General features: G+C 37.4%; 1 protein-coding gene across 16 annotated transcripts in view; it reads left to right on the plus strand.

The window, feature by feature from the left end:
* The window catches only part of KDM4C (lysine demethylase 4C), a 444842-nt gene that overhangs the window by 235650 nt on the left and 188969 nt on the right, over positions 1-20223 (plus strand). For 12 of the 16 annotated variants that reach the window (XR_004959515.1, XR_004959514.1, XR_004959513.1 and 9 more), the window contains 4 exons: positions 210-400; positions 3300-3535; positions 5478-5791; positions 10635-10743. Coding sequence is in view for 12 of the 16 variants with exons in the window: in XM_036261620.1 (XP_036117513.1) it covers positions 210-400; positions 3300-3535; positions 5478-5791; positions 10635-10743 (850 nt within the window). In the remaining 4 variants the exon portion in view is untranslated. Of the gene's footprint in view, positions 1-209; positions 401-3299; positions 3536-5477; positions 5792-10634; positions 10744-18326; positions 18388-18914; positions 18992-20223 lie in introns of those variants that run through there. The other 4 variants (XM_036261630.1, XM_036261631.1, XM_036261621.1 and 1 more) reach the window with 4 other exon arrangements.

Genomic DNA, 20223 nt, shown 5'->3' on the forward strand with positions numbered 1-20223 from the left:
TATTTTACCATTTATAACTGTGGATATGCAGGTTCTTACCTCCATTCAGAAGAAATTGAATTTATCCCTCACTGAATGTTTGAAAATGTAAAACATACTTAATTATGTGGTGGCTGAATATTCATGTGTGTTACATTTAAAGTAGGATTCAGTGTGACTTTATGTAGCTAGTGAAATGTTTAAAGCACAACAACCCCTTTGTGTTTCAGTGCACCTGTAGGAAAGACATGGTGAAAATTTCAATGGATATCTTTGTGAAGAAATTTCAGCCAGACAGATACCAGCTTTGGAAACAAGGAAAGGATATATACACCATTGATCACACAAAGCCTACTCCCGAATCCACCCCTGAAGTAAAAGCATGGCTTCAGAGGAGGAAGAAAATAAAAGCATCCAGGAGGTAATGATCCCTCCTCACCCTATCCCACTTGTATTTCTGCAATTAAAATGGGTCATGATGTGATATTCTCAAAGACTATTTCCTTTCCTAAAACTTTATTACTTTACGTAGTATATTAATGAAAATTTGAGGTCAAATATTTTTAATTCTTGAGAAGTATAATAAGTAAATAGAATGTAGGAAGAGTTGTATTTTGTTTGAGAGTATTCCTGAAGTTGTTACACATGGCAAGTAGAACAGAACTAGAACTTCTTGGACCTCTTACACTGATGTATTTTAAAGTTGTATTGGTGCTCTCTATTCATTTCCATATTTTCATTAACTTTAATAACTTGATTTCCAACTTTTTCATTTTGCTACCGATTTTCTTTCTGACTTCAGTAGTTTTCTTCTTCATTTTATATTAATTTCCTCATCAGGATGCCTATATTTTGCTACATTTTATACACTTGGTTTTATTCTTTTATAAGATATAAAGCAGAGCGTGTGGTGTTTCTGTAACATGGTTATCCCTCTGAACTTTATTCTACATTTCGTTTTTGTGGACAGGGCCATTTCAGAAGCTTTTACACCTGTCACGGCATCTCGCTATTTAAAAACCCACTGGATAGGGTACGTGTTACATTGCTCAAGTACTCAGGCAACCTTTTTAGGCTCTTTATGTTTTTCAGGGTTATATTACATTTTTACTCTCCAATATTACTCATTGTTTTTCTTTCAGATTGTAAAAGTAATATTTGTGCATTGGAGAAAATTTGTAAAATAAGGAAAAGAATAATGAAGGCATCCCAAATCACTCATAACCTCATAATCCAGAGATAATCAGTGTTAACATTTTGTATATATCCTTTGCATACATATTGAGGACATATCATATACTATTATATGCCTTTCTAAAATTGGGGCCATGCTCTGTTAACAATTTGATGACCAGTTTTGTGAGTGTTTTTAATACAATCAAATGATTTGCTACAACTTGATTTTTAATGACTGCGTGTATTTAACTAATCTCCTGTATTTGGACCTGTAGCTTGTTCCCCATTTTTTGCTATTAACTAAAATAACACTGTAATTTTAAATCTTTGCCCCTACTTTTGATGCTTATTTTCTGATTCTCTTTTTTTTTTCTCCTGACATTTATTTTCTGCTATTTTCGAATGGTAAAGAGCAGAGGAACCTTAAGAACATGGAGTCAAACTTCTGCATTTAATGAGAGAAATACCTGAGGCACAGAATTAGTAGTAGAACTCAAACTGAGGTGTTCTTATTTCACCCTATAGTGTATAGCAGTGATTTTTCAAACTGTTAGTTTTCAAATCAATTTAGTAGTGTAGGAACAACATTTTAAAATTAGGAAGTAAATTAGAATAACAAATATCATAGTCCTTCCTGTGTGGTAAAGGGTAAGTATTAATTCATGACATGTGTAAGCATGTATGTATGTATGTGTGTGTTGTGTCACCATCTAGAATGTATAACTTAATGTGGGTTGCATTAAAAAAAAGTTTGGGAAACACAGATTTAGAGAGTCAGTGCCTTTAATAAACATGTTAACCCACATTACCAAAAAAGCTAGCTGTGGGATGGGGCAGTAGTCACTCAGAAGAAACACCAGTAGATTGTGTTGAGAACTGTTCTTTTATGGACAGAAAACATAATACTTTAATTAGGTATGTGATTTGGTCTCCTAGTTCCTAACCACAGTGGCCCTTTTGGGTTGACAGAGAATAGATCTATAACGTTTAACGGATTTGAAATGCCTTTCAGTAAGTTAAAATAATCAGTGGACTTTGCTCCCCCAGTTTGAGAGCCTAATGTTAAGAGTCTTGTTGATTATGCTCAGCCTTGTGGCTTGATCATAGTTTGCTGACCTCCCTAAGTGATACCCTATCTAGGGAAATCTGATAAAAGGGAATGATTCATTGAAATCTCAAAGAGATGTCAGCCATCTTACTTTCCATGTACTGTGCTGTTAGTAATTTGAAGGTTTTCTGCATAGGCCAGTGCATGGCTTTTCAATAAATGTGGTAATGGTGATGCTGGTACTAGTACTGTTATTACCAGCAATGGCCAAGGCTAATTTACATAGGTGATCCATGGCTACCTCCTTTATCTCAGATCTCTGCCCTGCCTTACTTCCTACTGTGCTTTGTGCTGTGTGTGTGTGTATGTGTATGTATTTTGGGGCACTGAAATACATGTTGCTTTGATTTGAATTATAATTTTTCTTCAATGAAAGTGTTAGAAATGTTGTTCATATACAAAAGGCATCTATGACAAAACTATCAAGTGACTTGCTGGAAAATACTGAAAGGGGAAAAAAATGGTATCCACTCTGAAAATAATAAGTTGATATAAGATGTTAAATACATACAATTGACCTTCCTTCCTTCCTTATTTCCTTTCGCTAATGATGATTTGGCATTCAATTTTAATGAAAACTTTAGAATTATATACAGTTCAGGGAAACGTAGTCACTTGTTTACCTTGGAATGTAAAACTATACAGATTTTAGCTTTATGGACTCTCTGCATTTCCTTTTATGTTTCTCATTATCTAAATAATATTTGATTTATCGATTTGTTTCCCCCATGTCATCACTTCTCTCTTTTTCATTTTTAGACTTCTTTTGATATTGATATAAAATATTAGCAAAGATTTTTCCCCAATAAAATTTAATAGTCAATTACAGTTGTTTTCATTTTTAGTAAATTATTAAAACTTGTTAAGATTTCAATTTTAAAATTAATCTCTTAATTGTGAAGATTATCTCTGTACAATAATGAAAAACTATCACTTTTTTTCCTTCTTTCAGTAAGTGAAAATTTGCATTGGTATGTGTTTTATCCTGTTTGTTGCAAACATTCTGTGCTCTGACCACAGCTTCTCTTGTTAATAGCTTCCAGTATACTAGTTCTAACTCTAAGCGGCCTAAGAATGAAGAGGATGAGGAAGTATCAGCTGCAGTCGATGGGGCTGAGGGCCCTACCCCTGACCGAGACCTAGACAACCTCAAGATCAATGAAAAGCAAGGAGCAGTAAAGCCGGGTAACACAGGAGCACCTTCAGAGGAAGAGACCTCTGCTAGCAGGATGCAGCTGGATCAGAATTCATCAGGTTACACTGGACTCTCAGGTGAGAAACTGGCTGATTGTCTTACATATAATTAATAGGTGGTTGATGATCTGATGCCTTTTATGTTTGTTTACTGGAGTTATGGGGCGATTCAATCAGGAGGCCAATGGAGTGTTAGAAAGGTCAGGAGCACCACTGCTACATGGAGTGGAATAGTGAGACAAACTATTTGGTTTCCTAAAAAAGATTTCTAAAATGAAAAGAAGATGTTTTGGTGCAACTCAATTTACAATGTACAATACATTTTAGAAATCTGTTGATTTCACATGGAACGGAGAAAACCAATTCTAGATACTTCTTTGCAGATTCTTAGCTTTCAACTTAATTTTAAGAAGAAAATATTGGATAAGGTTTTAAAAAAGAACAACAAAAATTATTCAGTCGTGGGAAGTGGTATGTATAGTCACCTGGCTGTTCCTCTATACTAAAGCCATCATCTGTAAGTCTCAGCTACTTTGCTTTTTCCCCTTTTGTAGAGTATATCTCTGAAACTGCTTAGCACTTTGCCTCTTTAATATATGTTGGGGCATTTCTCCTTTTCTAATCGCGCTTGTTGGTAATTCCTGTTTTCTTCTCATACCCCTCATTCAATCGTGGGACTCTCCCAAATCCAGCCATGCCTCCTCCTTCCCCACTTCCTCCTCCTTCCAGGCACCATTATCTCTTGCCTGGGCTATTGCAGAAATAGTTTCCTTCCTTTTTTGCCAGTCTCCACTCTAGACACCTCTGCTAGTCAGTTCTCTATTTGGTGGTTATAGTGTTTGAAAACGATGTAGCTTAGGTCTTACCCCACTTTTTTCTTTTTTACATTATTCTACTTAACAGTGATAGAAAAAGTCCTGATCATAGTCTTAATTAATCTGACTTTCAGCTGCTTCTCCATGCTCATTACTGTTGCTCTTGAAATATCTTTGTTAATAGAGTTTAAATTATAGACTTTCCTTCAATGAGTTTATAATTTAGTGGAGAGCTAGATAAATATAATTATATTCAGGGTGGTAAGTGCCATGTTAGAGAAGACATAGACTGTTGCTGGTATACCAGGGAGAGACCTGAAACAAACAGGAGGCTAGACTGGCAGTGTCCCTTGGAGTAGGTGATATCTGAATGAGACAAATGGATAGAAGATGGGAAGGTGAAGAAGGTAGAGAAGGGAACAGCATCAAGCGGTGGAGAGAAGACAGTTATGCAATGCATATGGCTATTTCTTTATAGTCCCTTATCATAGTTTAATTAACCAAGTTATGAATTACCAGGTAGTTTAGGCCAAGGGCACTCTGTTTTATTAGTACTGTTGCTGCATGGTTCCTTTCATTTTGATTTCCCCGTTTTGAGACCTGGCAGAACACTTAACTAAAAGATGTGGCTAGGTTCAGCACTGGAGCTAGTATGTGACAGGTGAAATGATGACGATGATGATGTGTGTGTAATGGAGGGAGAAGGGTGAATAGAGATGGCAGTGGAAGAGAAATACTTAAGATAGTCTTCTTTTATTTGCTGTCATTGTATGATACAGGATTAGTGTAGGAAATAATGTTTACTGAATCTGCATAGCCTAATATGCTCTTTATTCAAATCCTCTGAACTAGAATGTTTCATCATTAGCATCATATATTGGAATATAATTCTTAGTTTTAGAAATATTTCAAATTGCTATTGCCTTGGATACTTATTGTTGTTGCCCTGGCTTTTGACATTTGTCTTTAGTAGAACCTCTTTTTAATCCCTTATTTTGTCAGTAAGTATATTCTTTTGCCAAACTCCAAGGTCTCATCTTAACAACTACAAGGGCTGCATGGTGCTACGGTGACCTTCTCAACCTGTGTCTGTGGAGTTTTAGGGGGGAAGTCGGAGGACAGAAATTGAGTTGAGAATAGTTTAACAATTGTACTCATTCATAACACAATGCAAGATTTATTAAGTCTTTTGTTTTACTTCTCAGGAAACAGCTGCGTAAGTACATCTGTAACGGAGGAAATAAAAACTAAGGATGACCAAGCCTATGCCATAATTCCATCTTCGAATCCCAGTGAGACTGATGATTTCATATCTAGTGGCCATGTGACCCCCAAGGAATCAGACCCATCTAAACTTCCATGGCCAAAGTCACCTGAGTCGTGCTCCTCAGTGGCAGAGAGTAATAGTGTGTTGACAGAGGGAGAAGAGAGTGATGTGGACAGCCGTGGGAGTGGCCTTGAACCTGGGGAAGTTCCAGTAGTCCTCAGTGGAGAGAGAAATGGCTTCAAAGTCCCCAGTGTATGTGGCAATGTGCATTTTTACTGTATTTATTGTGTGGTGAGAAGATTTTCTGAAAACTGTGCTATACATCAAAATTTTGCTGTAGGGCTGAAATAACATTTCACAATTTATGTGTCTTAATCATATTTTCTTCGATGATTGGGAGGTAAGCCTTCTGTGAGCTCTGGCTCACATGGTGGGAATTCAGAGAGCATGGAAGTTTTGGCCACATGTTGGAGCTTAATTATATTTTTACATTGTTCTAAAATTAAACTCTTTATTTTGAGATAATTATAGATTCATATACAGTTGTAAGAATAGTACGGAAAGATCCTGTGTACCCAGTTTTCCCCAATAGTAACTTCTTAGAAAACTGTAGTAGGATATCACAACAATATCCTACATTGATAGAGTCAAGATACAGAGTGGTTCTCAGGACCGCAGGCCTACGCTCTAACCGCTGAGCCAAACCGGCCAGGGCCAGAGTGGTTCTATCACCTGCAATATTAACCAGACTGAAAATGATTTACCTTCAGGGCTTTGCTCTCCTCTTGCCAACAATGAATAGCTCTGGGCCTCCGGCTTCCCATAGTCTCTATTTTAACATTAGAGCTTCCATGGTCACGCTTCCCCCTGACACTTTCCTCAGGGACTCTGATTCTAGGACCAGGTGGAGTTTTCTGGCCCTGCCCACTGCCAGAAACAGTCAGTTTGCCTCTTGGAAAACTCAAGACCCTTCTTGATTACCAAGCTCCCTATTCTGTCTGTTTGCACAGGGTCTCCCTGTTTCTCATATGATGTTGACATCGTGTGCTTTCAGCATAAACTGTTGCTATAACCATAAGATTGTGAGTGGATCAGGCAATCACACACTCTGATGTGTATCATCAGAATTCATTAACCTCTTTTGACCTATACAACTTGATAACTTGATGAAGGAATTCAGGTGAATGAGTACGGAGAGCTTCAATGGTTGGAGCTGATAAATTGAGTAGGCCCCTGAACAGACCCACTTCTTGATTCCTCCTGTTCATTTTAACTCATCAAATCCTTTTCATACCTTTGAGTAGAAAGGGAGATAAGGTAAGGAAATCCACTTGGAATATTTTGTTTACAAGTAGTTTTAAAATGTCAAATAAAATATAGATAATTTTTGAATTTGATCTAATAACCTTTATTATTTTATGCAGAATTGTATATTCTTCTTTTTAAAAAAATGTTTTTTTTTCCAGACCACTTTTGTTTATTTCACAAAGAATTGGGATATCATTTGAAAATCAAAGTAATCCACTATATTAACAGAATAAAGAAGATAAGATATAAAAGTATTATAATAGTTGATGAAACATCATTTGATTAAAAAATAATCATCCATATACAACAGTATTTTATTTATTTTTTAATTAATTTATTTATTTTTGTTATAGATGTTTCTCCTTTTCCCCGCACTGATTCCCCCCTCCCCCCCTCCCTGCCCTGTCCCCAGCTTTGTTGTCCATGTCCATTGTTCATGCATACATGCATATAAGTTCTGTGGATTATCTCTCCCCCACCACCCCCTCTACTGGGGATTGTCAGTCTGTACCCCACTTCCACATAAAAATATATTTTTAAAAATATTTTTTTATTGGTTTTAGAGAGGGAGGGAGAAAGGAAGGGGGAGAGAGAGAGAGGGAAAGAGAATGAAAGAAACATCGATCAGTTGTTTCCTGTATGCTTCCCGACTGGGGATTGAACCTGCAATCCAAATATGTGCCCTAACTGGAAATAGAACCAGTGACTCTTCGGTGCATGAGATGACACCAAACCAAGTGAGCCATACCAGCCAGGGCTGTGATTATATATTCTATTAAACCATAAAATATTTATCAAAAACATATGAGAAATAGAAAAATACAGTTTAATTTAATTGAAAGGGCTAAGGGAAGTTTGAAAATAGTATTCACATATTGTTATTTTTTTATTTTTATTATTATTATTTTTAATTTTCACCTGAGGAAATTTTTTCATTTTTTGTTCAGATAGAGTGGGAGGGAAAGAGAGGAAGAGAGAGAGAGAGAGGGAGAGGGGGGGGGGGGAGAGAGAGAGAGAGAGAGAGAGAGAGAGAGAGAGAGAGAGAAACATCAATGTGAGAGAGACACATCGAGTGGCTGCCACTCACACGACCCCAACCAGGGCCAGGGACAAACTGCAACTGAGGTACATGCCCTTAGTGGGAACTGAACCCAGGTCTCTCTGGACCACAGGCCAATGTTCTAACCACTGAACCAAACTGGCCAGGGCCACATATTAGCACACAAATTTTATAATTAAATTTCATGTAGAGATCAATTGAAGCTGAACAGATACTGAGATTCTGGAATGATAAATAAGTCAAATGTTTGCTTAATTTATATTTAGTCACATACTTTAAACTTGAATGAAACTGAAGGTAACTTTTCTGGTTCCTTGTTTACCCTCAGTGCCTTTAACCTTCATCTTTTTCCTTTCTCTGAGCAAAGACTGCCTGCATTAGAAAGCAAATACTGTTCTTGAGGCCCGGGTGACTTTGTTTACTCTTCTTAGAAACATCTATATGGTACTCTTTTCTTACATCATGGTGTCAGACAATCCCTCCAAGTAATACAGACCCATTTTATTTTGTGTAGTTTTGAGCAGTGTTTCTTCTTCTTAAGTGTAATACTATGTGTAGTCTGGTAGCAATCAGCTTTAGTCATTCTTCTCAAGAAATATTGTTATTTTTTTAGCATTGTCTGTCTCTCTGTCTATTACTGGACTCCATGGTCTCCATGAAATACACCAAATAGGTTAACATTACACATGTATTCCTGTTGACCAATGTACTCCTTCCCCAGAGACTTAAATGTATCACCTCCTCATTGTACTTAAGGTTACACTCACTTGTCTTCTCCTCAGAGAGTCCTTTGATGACCCTGTATGAAATAGCTCCCTCCCCATCTCTATCCATTTCTTTGTCCTACTTTATTTTTTGTTGATGTTTTTAGAGAGAGAGAGAAACATTGATGTGAGAGAGAAACATTAATTGGCTTCCTCCTGTGTGCCCTCTACTGGGGATTGAGCCCGCAACTCGGGTATGTGCCCTGAACGGGAATTGAACTGGGACCTCTCAGTCCATGGGATAATGCTCAATCCACTGAGCCACATGAGCCAGGAAATCCTATTTTGTTTTTCTTTATTGCATATTTGCTTAATAGTACCTGATAAAGATTTACTTTTTTTACTTATTTATTGTCTGAGTTCTTCTCTCTCTATAAGGCACACTCCTTTAAGGCAGGGACCTGGTGTAATTTTTCCTGCTGTAACTCAGCCTTTAGCACAGTATGGCATATAGTAAGGGCTTAATAAATATTTCTTTTTGTTGACTAAGAATTTCCCAAACCACAGATAAATCTCATCTTATTTCACATTTTCCTTCTCCTAACTTTTTTTTTTTATTTTTTAATCCTCACCCGAGGACATTTTTCCATTTTTTTTGTACAGATAGAGTGGGAGGGAGAGAGAGGAAGGGAGAGAGAGAGAGAAACATCGATGTGAAGGGACACATCGAGTGGCTGCCACCCGCACAACCAACCAGGGCCGGGGACAAACTGCAACCAAAGTACGTGCCCTTAGCGGGAACCGAACCCGGGTCTCTCCAGACCGCAGGCCGATGCTCTAACTGCTGAGCCAAACTGGCCAGGGCTCCTTCTCCTAACTTTGATAAGAATGTTCTCATGTTTTTTCAGCAAATCCTATTTTGGTGTCAGATGCCAACATAGTTGCTCCACTTCTAGCCATTGTGTTTTCAGCTAACAGGAAAATTTCTGGGATTCCTTTCTTTCCTAGTGAACTGTTATGTAAACCTACTAATTTCAAACTCTCTCTCTGGGACTCTCTCACCTCTAACCCCTCCTTCCTTTTTGGGGGGTTGAGTGGGCAAGAAAAAGTGGGTTCTATCTGGAAGATGTCAGGGTGCACATGGCTTTTTTCTCTATCCTTGAAAGAAAAATGTAGTTTAGAGAACTCAGGACAGAAAATTTTCTATAAAATGTAAGTGATTTCAAGAAGACAGTAGTTTACCATATTGAAGGAAAAACACGTGATTTCTTGTGTAACCCTCAGAGAAGTGATTCATTTCTGAATGAAAGGAAGTGTATGGGCTCACTTTGGCAGTGTGGTTGTCTGTGTGGATAGAAAGCGAAAATTACCTGCTAGATATTCTGATGTGACCAGCATGGATATAACCAAGTACCACAGTTGTATGTTGTTATGAATTATAACCCTAAATTTAGATTAGTTTTAAAGAACTTGCCAGCTGCTGTCCTGACCAGTTTGGCTTAGCAGTTAGAGTGTCAACCTGCAGACCAAAGAGTCCCGGGTTTGATTCTGGTCAAGGGCACGTACCTCAGTTGCAGTTCATTCTGGGCCCCGGATGGGGTCATGTAGGTGGCAGCCAGTTGATATGTCTCTCTTACACCGATGTTTCTCTCTCTCTCTTTCTTCCTCCCGCTCTGATGATAAATGTAAAAATATCCTTGGGTAAGGATAAAAAAAAAAAAAACTTGCCAGCTGCTGAGTTTATTGCAGATTTGATAAGCCTACCCTGTACTACATACAGACAGTATTTTAATATGAATTGGAAAGATAGTTAATTGATCTCTTGGTGAAATAATTAATAGAATGGATTCCTGTATTTTTTTTTACTTAAAAGTTTTAATTTCTTTTAAAAAGGGTTAATTTCCCAGGAGGTAAAAAGTTCTTCATAATTAAATTGTCATGAAATCATTGTGAACCGTAGTGTTTTGTTTAAAACAAGTTTTTAATTGCAGGTGTTTTTCCCCCATTTTTGTTCTTTAATCAGAGAATAGAGGGAGAAACCAAAACAGCTAAAAGTTGGCGCCATCCACTTAGCAAGCCTCCAGCACGATCCCCAATGACTCTGGTGAAGCAGCAGGCAACAAGTGATGAAGGTAGGCTTGTGACATTTTCAGTACTTTTTCTGTGTATGTGTACTGTATTCAGAATTTATTCTGTCAGTTGTAACAAACTTCTCTAAAAAAATTGCTTGGGAGAGAGGTTATTTGACCACATTGCAAATATATACCATAAGGAGATCAGAGGTAATAAACAATTTTCAGGCAAAAGAAATCTGGATTTTAGTGATAATTACTTGCTTCACATAATCTAGACATGTTCCTAATAAAAGTCTACAAGTTTTATATGATGGGATAAAATTGATCATTTCTGACATTCTCCTTCAGATACTCCAGGAGTTGAGAATCACTTCTTTATAGGTGTCAGATTATAGAATTAACATGCTGTTAAGTTTCTTTGCGTTGTCTTTATTTTTAACTTGAGTCTTTTAAATTTATTGACACCATATTGAGTAAGAAACTGTATGTAATACTTCCATATCCTTTTATACCTATTGTGTGGCAAAGTACAGGAGGAAGGTTGTAGCTGAGCTCTCAAGCAATGAGGGAACTCCAGAGGGGATTCAGAGAGAAATGACATTCATATTTGAAGGGGAAGCTGATGCTGTGGCTCTTTGGGGGAAATGCACTGGGACTAGAGTGAATGTAGGAGCTAAGACCTCATAGGTCCATCACACACACAAAGCTGGACTCTTTTTTTTTTTCATTTACTAGTTTTTTATTTATTTAAAATTTTAATTTCCCAAGGGGAAATTTTGCTTATTTAAAAAATATTTTAGCACTTTATTCTACCTTTTAATAATTTATTTTTCTTTTTATTCTTTATTTTTAGTTTATACCATCTGCTTTTCTGTTTGTTTTTTCAAATTGCTTTTTTAAAAATTTATTTATTTATTTAATTAATTAATTTATTTTTGTTACAGATGTTTCTCCTTTTTCCCCCACTGATTCCCCCTCCTCCTCCCTCCCCACCCTGTCCCCAGCAAAGCTGGACTCTTATAAGCCTGTATCTTTTGTTAAGGATGTGCTAGGACCATAGACACAGGCAGAGAATAGGAAGACTTTGATGCCTGGGTTTGAGCTTGTGTGAGAAAAGGTGATACCATAAGAAGAGAAAGTCATCCTACCAGTTTCAAACCATAGGAATGCTATCAAATTTATACTTTCTTATTCCCAGTCATAAATTTAAAGTAAAAGTGGGTACTGCCTGTTAAAGTCTCCAGGGCATCTAGCCCAAACAATTGCAAAACCTTTTGAACCCACTTTTAACAGGAATCTGGTTAACTAATGGACAGTAGACTCTCTGACTAGAGTCCTGACTTTGTCCATTATAAGTTTTTTGACTTTGGGCAAGTCTTCTCTCTGGCTTCAGTTTTCTCTTGTGTAAAATATGAGGACTGGTCATGAATTATCAGGGTTCCTAATCTATAGGTTCATGAGGGATTTTTGGCATTTCAACTATCCTGAAGTAACATGTGGTAATATGTTGAGCTCATCAACTTTGGACCAAAATTTTATTTGTTACTCTTCAACTATAATTTTATGATTTCTAGAGTAATTATACAGGAAAATTGAAAGATTCAGGTACTTATCCATACTGTGTTCACCTAAACGCAGAGGTGATTCCACCTGCAAGTTTGAAAATTGACAAGATTCAGATTAAAACCCTGGTTATGGTTCTAATTTTCTCTAATCTGAACCATCTGGATAACTTTTTATAACTCATCAATTCAGCAAGTGCAAACACTGTAATGAGCTGTTAAGCATCTCTTTGAAATTAAAGACAACTTAGACCCTGATCCCTATCTCTGTAATGTCTGCATGCCTTGAGGATTTGATTAGAAGAGTATTTCAGGCAGTATAACAGCAATTTAGTTTTTGGACAGTCGGTCTGTATTAATGTTATAATTCATTTAGTAATGGATTAAATATTTAAATATAGAGATGGAAGAGAGGGAAATTGTTGCTTCAGTTAGAGATTATTCTTGGTGTTTGGCCATTATTTAACCCGTTTAACCTAGGTTTTCAGTTATTTTAAAGAATAAAATATATACATTTAAGTGCAATTAAGTAAGGAAAACCTCAGGCACTGAAGTTGGACACAATTTGATTACTTTTGCAAATGGTTTTCTCTCTTTCACACTCTTTTCATGAAAGCGCTCATGTTTGTAATGCAGTTGAAGACGAAATCAGTCCTGAGCGTATTTTCCCAAGACTAGAAATACCCATTGGTTTCACTGTTTTGGAGATTTTTGTTTTCTTTTGGGATTGCCTGATATTTCCTGTGTTATTTTCTGAAATTTACTTTGTCATTAGTCACCTTAAGTGCTGCTTCTAGTACACAAGCTTGCTCTTGAGCACCTTGCAGTAACCCCTCAAACAAAAGGACATTATTTAGAAGTGGCTCTTTCCCTTTCCCTTTGGTAGATAGATATTTTGGGGAGAATTATGCCCTCTTGTCCCTGGCATGTATTAACTTCTTCCTTTCTAAGACTATTGGTGTACATCTGTTGGTCTTCATTTTCTTTATTTCAAGGATTTATTAAGTAGATAAATTGACCAAATGTAATAATGATGTTTTTTATTGATTCAAACTTTACAAATAATTATTTTAAGTATTAAATTAAATAAAAATTTTGTTTTAAATATTAAAAGCACCCATTTATTTGTTTTTCCAGTTGGTAATGGGCACATGACTCTGTTTATGGTAAGGAACCTGAGACCTTCGTGCCTTCTTTTCTCTCCTTGGCTGTTAATGGTGACATGCCCTTGGAGAAATAAGTCATGGACTCTCTAAGTCTCATCGTATGTTTACTCATCTGTATGGTGAAATGATTTGATTATTAGTGATTCCAAAGTTTCATTCAAACTCTAAAGAGCCTTGATTCTAAGAAAATATAATAGGAAAAGATACTATTACATTCCCCTCACCCCTATGCTAGCCTTTCATTGAAAAACAAAATAGTAAAGTATAGGAACATCCCTTATCAACGGTGTTTCCCTTCCATAAAAACTACTTTTCTCTGCCAATTTTGAAAAACAAATGCTGTTTTATGACTGTTGCATGTCATGCTCCATAAGTTATTTATTTTTATATAATGATCTCTTTGTTCTATCAATTATTAGTGGCTTGAGGTAATATTATATTTTCAGAATAAGTACAGTTATATTTTCTGTTTGTTTAAGCAATAAAAGAGCAACTTCAGCAGATTACTAACTAGATTGGTTTGGAATGTTTGTTGATAGGTCACAGTGAATGTTTGAATGTTTTTCTTATGTGGACATAAAAGATTAGATGTTGTTCCCAACCAGAGTGGCGTGGTTAGAGCGTTGTTTCATGCACCGAAAGTTGCTGGTTTGATTCCCAGTTGGGGTATATATGGAAGGCAACTGATCGTGTTTCTCTTTTTCTCTCTCTCTCCCCCATCCCTGTTTCTTTCCCTCCCTCCTTTTCTTTCTTCTTCCCTCTCTCTAAGCATGTCTTTGGGTGAGGATTAAAAAAAAAATTAGATGTTGTTGACCCTCAGGTTTAATGGATATTTTATCTAGCACTCAGCTGTGTAGTAATAGGCATTCTCAGTTTACCTTGATTTCTCCGTCTGTAAATTCCATTGGGAGCCCCAATGGCTTTGACTGTAATATAAGGAATAAAAATCAAAACCATCTTTCTGTTATTATGCTAGTGGCTTCATAAGAGTTGATTCAATTAGAGGCAAAAATGTTAGCTTTTTAACTTATATGGTTGCTTTCTGTACTTTTCAGAATCAATCTTGAAACTTTTCCAAATGTGGTTGGTATTCAGTGTGCTGAAAGCATTGGGATTGTAAAATGATAGTTAAAACTTTGATTCTTTTGCATTCATGTGTGCATTGTTGCTCTTAAAGTCTTGAAAACAGGTGAAAAACAATTTTTGATACTATAGTCGTGTGGTTCATTCTGGTCTTGAGAAAAATAAATTACTATATTAGGTTGAAATATATGAAATTGGTAATGTTTGATTTTTATTTAATCTATAAAAACTAATTCCATAGAACTTAACTAAATGTATTGCTTTACATATCTTCAAACTTGTACACAACTCTCTTTCCCTGGAGACAAAGATGTCTTAACTCTTTAGGAAATTGGATTATTCTGTATTTTGTACCACATTTTCTCCATTTCTGTTTCCACCTTTTGTTTGGTTGTGAAACGATGAAGGTCTAGAATAAGTGTGCAAAGTTTGGCTTTGTATTCTAGATGCTATTAATGAAATAGTTTAAGAAACTGGAGGTTTCTCTCATGGAATATTTTTGACTCATTGAAGGCAAGAGACTGTTAATTTTAATTTTTATCTCCAGCATCTGTCATATTGCTTAATATACAGTGTTGCATATGCTCACTGTTTTTTCACCTCTATTTGATTTGATGATTAGAATAAGTTGTTATCGAGTTTTCCAAAGATATGCTGACATTCTTTCTTTTTTTTTTTACCAATGCAATTTAATGTCTCTCACTAATAAATTTACTTAAAAAAATTATCTGTATTGTTGTAGGAATTACCGATGTGCCCCCTCCCTTTTTCCCCTATTCACCCTTTCCACCCCATGACTAGTCTGTAACAACCAATTATACTTCTTAATCCCTTCACTGTTTTCACCCATCCCCCACCCCCTCATCTGGCATCCAACAAAAAATTCTCTGTATCTATGAGTCTGCTTCTGTTCTGCTTGTTTATTTTGTTTGTAGATTCGATTGTTGATAGATATGTATCTATTGCCATTTTACTGTTCATATTTTTGTTGTTGTTCTTCTTCCTCTTTTTCTTCTTCTCCCTCTGCCTCTCCCTCCTCCTCCCCACCTCCCTTTAACATTTCATACAATACTAGTTTGGTGGTAATGAATCCCTTCAGCTTTTTCTTGACTGGGAAGCTCTTTATATGCCCATCAATTCTAAATGATAGCTTTGAAGGATAGAATTATCTTGGTTGTAGGTTCTTGCGTTTCATCGCTTTAAATATTTCTTGCCACTTCTTCTGGCCTGCAAAATTTCTTTTAGGAAACCAGCTGACTGTCTTATGGGAGCTCCCTTGTGGCTAACTGCTTTTCTCTTGTTGCTTTTAAGATTCTCTCTCTGTATTTAACCTTAACATTTTAATTATGATGTGTCTTGGTGTGGGCCTCTTTGGGTTCAGATTGCTTGGGACTGTCTGTGCTTCCTGGATTTGTATGTTTGTTTCCTTCACCAAGTTTGGGAAGTTTTCTGTCATTATTTTTCAAATAGGTTTTCAATTCCTTGCTCTCCTTCTAGCACCCCTATGATGCAAATATTGGTATGCTTGAAGTTGTCCCAGAGGCTCCTTACATTATTCTCATTTTTTTGGATTCTCTTTTCTTGTTGCTTTTCTGATTGAGTGTTTTTTATATCCTTATATTCCAAATCAATGGTTTGATTCTTGGCTTCACCTTTTCCATTGTTAATTCCCTGTAAATTATTTTTTATTTCCATTACTGCATCCTTCATTTCTGTCTGGTTCTTTTTTATGCTCTTGAGGTCCTCACTAAGTTCCTTGAGCACCCTTATAACCAGTGTTTTGAACTCTGAGTCTAGCTGATTGCTTGTCTCCATTTTGTTTAGTTCTTTTCCTGGAGTTTTGTTGAGTTCTTTCATTTGGGACATATTTCTTTGTCTCCTCATTTTGGCTGCCTCCCTGTGTTTGTTTGTATATGTTAGGTAGAGCTGCTATATCTCCTAGGCTTGGTAGGGTGGCCTGATTTAGTAGGTGTCCTGTAGGGTCCAGTGGCATAGCTTTCCTGATCATACCAGCTGGGCCCTTGAGGTGCATCAACCCCCTGATGTGTGCTATCCACCCTTCTATTGTAACTGCGTCTCAATTGCTATTGGCATATCATTGAGGGGAATTTATTTAGGCTGGTCAGCTGCAAAGACTGGCTGTAACCACTGACCAGTCCTGACTACCTTGGAGGATCAGCTGTGCAGAAGCCTACTACATAGAGCAAGATTTACTTCAGTAGGGCTCTGGTGCCTACTGATCCCACCCCTTGAGTGTGTCACTTGTGGAAGGGATTGGGTGGTGGTGGTACTTTAATATGTTCTAAAGCTGTCCACTGTATGTGTTCGCTCTGGGGTCTCTTGGGAGGTGCAGGCCAAGGTCAGCCACTGCATGTGTTCTACCTGGGCCACCAGGCATCAGCTACAAAGCTATCTGCAGATGGTTGCTTCTTGTGCTGAGCTTGAAGGTACCCAGACAAGGCCAAGCTTCGAACCAAGGCCAGCTGCCACTAGTGACAGGCCAGAGGTATGGGGCTTGCTGAGGCCAGATGCTGCTTGCCTGAGAGATTTAGGAAAATCTGAATCATGAACTCAGACAGGCCATTCTTATGGCGAAGCCACTAGAAACAGCTTGGGTGGGCCCAGAAGCTGTGGGGAGAAGGGCCTCAGAGAATCACCAGGGAGGGGCAAATAGTGTGGCCTGGTCGCTAGAGTCCTACATATAGTACCAGTCTGCTGGCCCTGTCAGGTGGGGGAAGGGCTCACCAGAGGAACAGTGGCCTTCACCAGCACATCTGTCTGGGAGAAATCTGCCCCTTCAGCTCTTGCCCTGATGCCAAATAACTCAGTTCTTCTCTGTATGTCTCTGGTGCCTTTCAATCTGCCTCCCCTGTGCTGGAGCCCAGGGGAGCAAGTGGGAATAAGTCCATGTGCAGGCCCTGTGTGAGGAACATTCTGGAGCTCCAGCAGCCTCTGCCTCTCACAGGCTCAATTCCTGCTGGTTTTTACAGCCAGAAGTTCTGGGGACTTCTCTTCCTGGCACTGGAACCCTGCTGTGGGATGGGCACCCCTCACTTCTCAGGTCATTTCCAGGTGGTTCTGAATGATGGTTGTTCTGTAGTTTAGTTGATGTGTTTGTGGGAGGAGGCGAGTATGCTGTCATCTTAACCAGAAGTCCCCTCCCAACTGTCTTTTAGAAGTTTTTTTTCCCCATCCCCACCAACATGTGAAAATCCACTGCGCTGCTTTCTTCCTATTATATATATTATTAGCAATTGCTATTTACAAGTTTTAAAGATAGATGATGTTATTTTTACAGTTGAGAAAACAAACTCAGAGACATAAATTCACTTGTTCAAGGTCACAAGGCTGGCATTTGGTAGATAACAGGCGTTAGATTCTGTCTCATTCCCAGGTTTCCACTCTTTTTACTTTATCACACTAGCAACTCCCAATAATAGCCCCAGTACTGATAAGGAAACTAAAGTGATCACATATAAATGTCTCATAAGAACCAGCCATTTCTGTTGATAGAGATCATGGGCCTTGTTGTCCATGTGTATTGTAAGAGTATATACATATGCAAAAGACGCATTAACATTTAAAAAAAATTAAAGCAACTTCCATAATGCCAAATTTCTCAGCGAAATGCACTTCCCCAGAGGTACCATAAGTTTATCAGGGTGTTTTTGTGTAATAGGAAATTTGAAGGAGTGTGCTTTGGAATGTTTTTGTTAAAGCAGTATATTGAATGATTTGGAATGTATCTTTCTGAAAGGTTTTTGACATCTCTGTTATTTCAAAGTTATGCATAAAGAATAAAACTCTATCTGTCCATTTAATTTTTTAGGTGCTTTAGACCTAAAACGGTGGACTTCTCTGTTATCCATTATTACATCAGCATTTTAAGGGTACTGTAATGCAGAATTTAATTTTTCGTTAATGTCACCACTTGCCAGAAAAATCATACCTAAAAAGTCCTGTGATTTTTTTTTTCTTTTGTACTTAATATATTTTTTTCTCTTTTATACTTTTGAATACACATTAACAAATCTTTGAAATTTAAAGTTTTATAAAAATCATTGAACTACAGCTTGCAGACAGATTATATAATATTTTGTATGGGAACAATAAAGTCCCCAAATTTGGATTTCTTTGCTTTTTTGAGTAACTCATTCTTGCCCTCTTCCACTCACCCCTTCTCACCCCCAATTTCCTCCAGGACATTTGAAACCATTATATATAATGCCTCCCAGGGCTGAGATTTTGCTCAAGTACCTGAAAGATAACAGATGCTGCTGTAGTCTTCATAACAGCGAATTGTGCTAAACCAGCCAAAACACATCACTGGAACATAACCTCAGTAGCAAAACCATTGTGGTGATTGGTAAAGGGAAATTGTGCTGTAGTCTAGTTGATGGCTTTCCCCATCTGCCAGGTTCCATCAGCGAGTCCTGGCAGCAGCCCTTTCACAATGGCCCCAGTGTTTTCTGTTGAGAAATCTACTTACAATGAGTAAGTAAAATTTGTTCAAAAAGCCTTTAGTGAGGAGTGAATAAATCTGACATATGCCTGCTTTTAAACTAAGGTTTTCCCAAATTCATAGGAACTACCTAATATTCTTTTTAACAGTATTTCTAACTCTAAAAATTATATATTTTTATAATTATAAAAATTTATAACACACACCTTTTATTCCAGACTTTTTTTGTAATTTAAGAAAAAAAATTTTTTTTTCTTTATTGATATTGGAGAGAGAGAGGAGGAGAGAGATAATAACATCGATGAGAGAGAACATCAATTGGCCGCCTCCTGCATGCCCCCCACTGGGGATCAGGCCCACAACCTGGACATGTGTCCTGACTGGGAGTCGAACCAGTGATCTCTTGGTGCATTGGTCGATGCTCAACCACTGAGCCACACTAGCCGGGCTTTTATTCCAGACTTTTAAATATATTTTTTTTATAGAATTGACATCATTCTTTAAAAATTTTTTTTTTATCCTCACCTGAGGACATTTTTCCATTTTTTGTTCAGATAGAGTGGGAGGGAGGGAGGGAGGGAGGGAGGGAGGGAGAGAGAGAGAGAGAGAGAGAGAGAGAGAGAGAGAGAGAGAGAGAGAGAGAGAAACATCAATGTGAAAGGGACATTGAGTAGCTGCCACCCGCACAACCCAACCAGAGCCGGGGACAAACTGCAACCGAGGTACGTGCCCTTAGCGGGAACCGAACCCGGGTCTCTCTGGACCGCAGGCCGACACTCTAACTGCTGAGCCAAACTGGCCAGGGAGACATCATTCTTGATGTCACTGGATACAGTTTTGTGTCCTGATTGTTCCACTAAGATAATATTGATTTTTACTTAATATTATTTCATATTTTATATATATATATATATGTTATAGTTCATTAATATTCTTCAAAAGCACCCTTTTCAATGCTGACATAATATGGCCATGACATAGTTATATAATTTTAAGTGAGTACTTTTTTGGAGGATACTTTTGTAAAGGACATTAATCTTTTTTTTTTGTTATTATAAATAATATTCAGTAATATTTTTTACTGAATGGGAGAATGGAGGCTTTGTTATTCTCTGAAAGAAAAAAGAAAACTTTTGAGATATCTATCTATCTATCTATCTATCTATCTATCTACCTACCTACCTACCTACCCACCCATCTATCTATGAGATAACTTGGTTTCTGTCTAGATAGGCTATTCCTGTTTTAATTTGGTCATATTAAA

The sequence above is a fragment of the Molossus molossus genome, unplaced genomic scaffold (genome assembly GCF_014108415.1).
Source record: "Molossus molossus isolate mMolMol1 unplaced genomic scaffold, mMolMol1.p scaffold_m16_p_14, whole genome shotgun sequence".
Lineage (NCBI taxonomy): Eukaryota > Metazoa > Chordata > Mammalia > Chiroptera > Molossidae > Molossus > Molossus molossus.